At 38.7% G+C, this 2,904-nt stretch overlaps 1 protein-coding gene across 1 annotated transcript; it reads right to left on the reverse strand.

Annotated features, from left to right (window-relative positions):
* Nucleotides 1-1,468: 1,468 nt before the first annotated feature.
* Nucleotides 1,469-2,698, reverse strand: LOC129272438 (tripartite motif-containing protein 2-like). Its single transcript, XM_054909587.2, has one exon. The coding sequence runs from the start codon at nucleotides 2,696-2,698 to the stop codon at nucleotides 1,469-1,471; it is 1,230 nt and encodes a 409-aa protein (XP_054765562.2).
* Nucleotides 2,699-2,904: the final 206 nt, after the last annotated feature.

Consider the following 2,904-nt stretch of genomic DNA (forward strand, 5'->3'; position numbering starts at 1 on the left):
TCATCCTTTTCATTATTTACAAAACATGAATAGAGTGTCTCGTTTTTAAGGTCTAAATCTCGAAATTTTCAGCTCGCACTTAGCGCTCGCATCAATTGTTAAGTTATATATCTATTCTGTTTAAGTTACAAATAGTGCAAAGAATTACCATTATTTAGGTAAAAGTGTCAAAAATGTTCAGCTCGCGCCTGGCGCTCGCATTATTTGATTGTTGAAATTTGTAACGTCTTCATGGCTAACTGCAAGCAATAGGTAGGCCTACCTTTTCGATCAGTTCAAAACGTGTATCAAAAATTTCTGCTCGCGCTTCGCGTTCGTAGTATAGTTGCATACACATCTTTTTCAGGATAACAAACATTGCCTAGAATGTCCAAATTTTAGGAAGAAATACATAAAAAACAAAAAAAAAATTGCTCGCGCTTCGTGCTCGCATTATATAAATAGGGATTGATGATATAAATGTATGTTGATTTATAAGAATAAAGCGAAGAAGTAACTATTACGACTACCCCTTCAAAGAAAAAAAATCATCTTCGAGCGGCCGATCGGGGAAAATATGGCTGAAAAAAATTCCGGCCCCCCCCCCTATTGGCGAAGGCTGGATCCGCCCTTGCAACATGGTCAAAGTTCATTGACCTTAAATGACCTTTGATCTTAATCATGTGACCTGAAACTCGCACAGGATGTTCAGTGATACTTGATTACTCTTATGTCCAAGTTATATGAATCAGATCCATAAACTGTCAAAGTTATGATGGTAATTCAACAAATACCCAACTTGGTCAAAGTTCATTTACCCTAAATGACCTTCGACCTTGGTCATGTGACTTGAAACTCAGGCAGGATGCTTAGTAATACTTGATTACCCTTATGGCCAAGTTTCATGACCTAGGTCTATATACTTTTGAAGTTTCAAAAAACTTAACCTTATATGTTAAGATTTTGATGTTTATTCCCCAACATGGTCTAAGTTCGTTGACCCGAAATGACCTTTGACCTTGGTCATGTGACCTGAAACTCAAACGGGATGTTTAGTAATACTTGATTAACCTAATATTTAAGTTTCATGAACTAGGTTCATATACTTTTTAAGTTATGCTGTCATTTCAAAAACTTAACCTTCGTTAAGATTTGATGTTGACGCCGCCGCCGTTGGAAAAGCGGCGCCTATATAGTTTCACTCTGCTATGCAGTTGAGACAAAAATCTAATTTTGTGATAGATTTTGATATATCATAATTCAAAATTTATCTTTCCTTTCATTCCCTTTTCCTTTTTTTCTTGGTCGTGAAAAACCTGGGGGGGGGGGGGGTGGGCGCAAGAGCCCGAAAGCTGTACGCCACTGGTTTGTGGCAAAAGTAGAATAACCAAATTACATTCGGCATGATGATAAAAAGCAAGTCTTTTGAAAGACTACATTCCATGCAAGTGCTGGTGAGTTAACGATCGCCTGATATAATGTATTCTTTCTAATGCCATTTCCAATACAAAGTAAATAGAACCATGCAAGCTAAGGTTGAAGGCAATACTGAAAAGACTACATATGTGATGATAAGCAGTGAAACAGCCATGCCAACCATGCTTTTCTTATTTCGCAAGGCAACAACATTCTTTACAGGTGATGAATCTACGATCGTCCCAAGATTTATTTTGTCTTTTCCCATTTTTCTCTCATATGTTAGGCCTTCTCCTTTCTTGCTTAATTTTCTGGAGAGCTCGTAGTCAGGATCTTTTTTCTTCAAGGCCTCATCCAAGACTTCACAAAGCGTGTCATGAGCAGCCAGAGTATCCTTGTCTAACGGCAAATTTGTCTTAGTGGTTATGATGTCACCTATCGTGGCCAAACGAATGATGTGCTTCTGAGCCGACATCTTCATTTCGTCCAGTCCTTTTTCTACGTCGTCAGCCCTCTCATTGACTTCACCAACGAGGATTCTTCTTTGCTGTTGCAGCATTAAGACCATTTCTTCGTACGTTTTGTTGATTTCATTAGTGCACTGCTTTTGGGTATTGCTCACAATTTCCTTCTTTTCCTCTATGAAATCAACGTACCCCTGGAAGCAAGAGCGTTTCTTCTCAACCTTTGCTTTGAGATCCTCGATAACCTTCATGTGCTGGCTTTCATAATCATTTCCCCCAGTGATCATATGTCCTTCGTCATTATGCTCCATGACAACACACCTGAAGCATGCAAATCTCCTACAGTTACGACAAAAGCACTCCTCGTATTCTTTTGGATGCTTTCTGCACTTCCGGTATCTTCGATCTGTAATCTTTCCTGATGAGATCTCACTCACGGATGTGATTGTATGACTAATGAAGTCTTCCCATTGAGAATGCGTATTTTGACATGTGACACAGAGATACTTTCCACACTCTTGGCAGTAGACAACAGTATTGGGCTGGTCCTCGGATTTACAATTCGTACAAACCGGAAGTCGATTCTTGACGTCGTCTATGAGATTCTTCAAGCCAAGATTTGTCTGGAGTTGTCCGATATCTTCGTTATGAACCTGGGTCTCTGCTCTGCATACAGGACAACGGATGGTCTGGTCATTGTCACTGCACTCGAAAAGGTTCTTCAGGCAGCCCTTGCAGTAGGTGTGAGAACAAGACAGGATTTTGGGATCAGTAAAGATACTCAGGCATACAGGACACTCCAGACTCTGAGAAATTGTCTCCTTTAATGTGTCAGCCATGATTGGAAGAATTCTGCTGGAATATAGAATAATACGAAAAGAATAATGATATTAGTTAGTCAATGATGTCATAGATTATAGAATGAGCATGTTTAGTCAAATGTTTAGAATAAATCCATATGATGTAGGTCTGAATTTAAATTTGGAAAAATTAGATTTTATTCTTGACAAATGTAAATATAGATTGTAAACATCTAATTTGGATT

Source organism: Lytechinus pictus, chromosome 12 (genome assembly GCF_037042905.1).
Source record: "Lytechinus pictus isolate F3 Inbred chromosome 12, Lp3.0, whole genome shotgun sequence".
Lineage (NCBI taxonomy): Eukaryota > Metazoa > Echinodermata > Echinoidea > Temnopleuroida > Toxopneustidae > Lytechinus > Lytechinus pictus.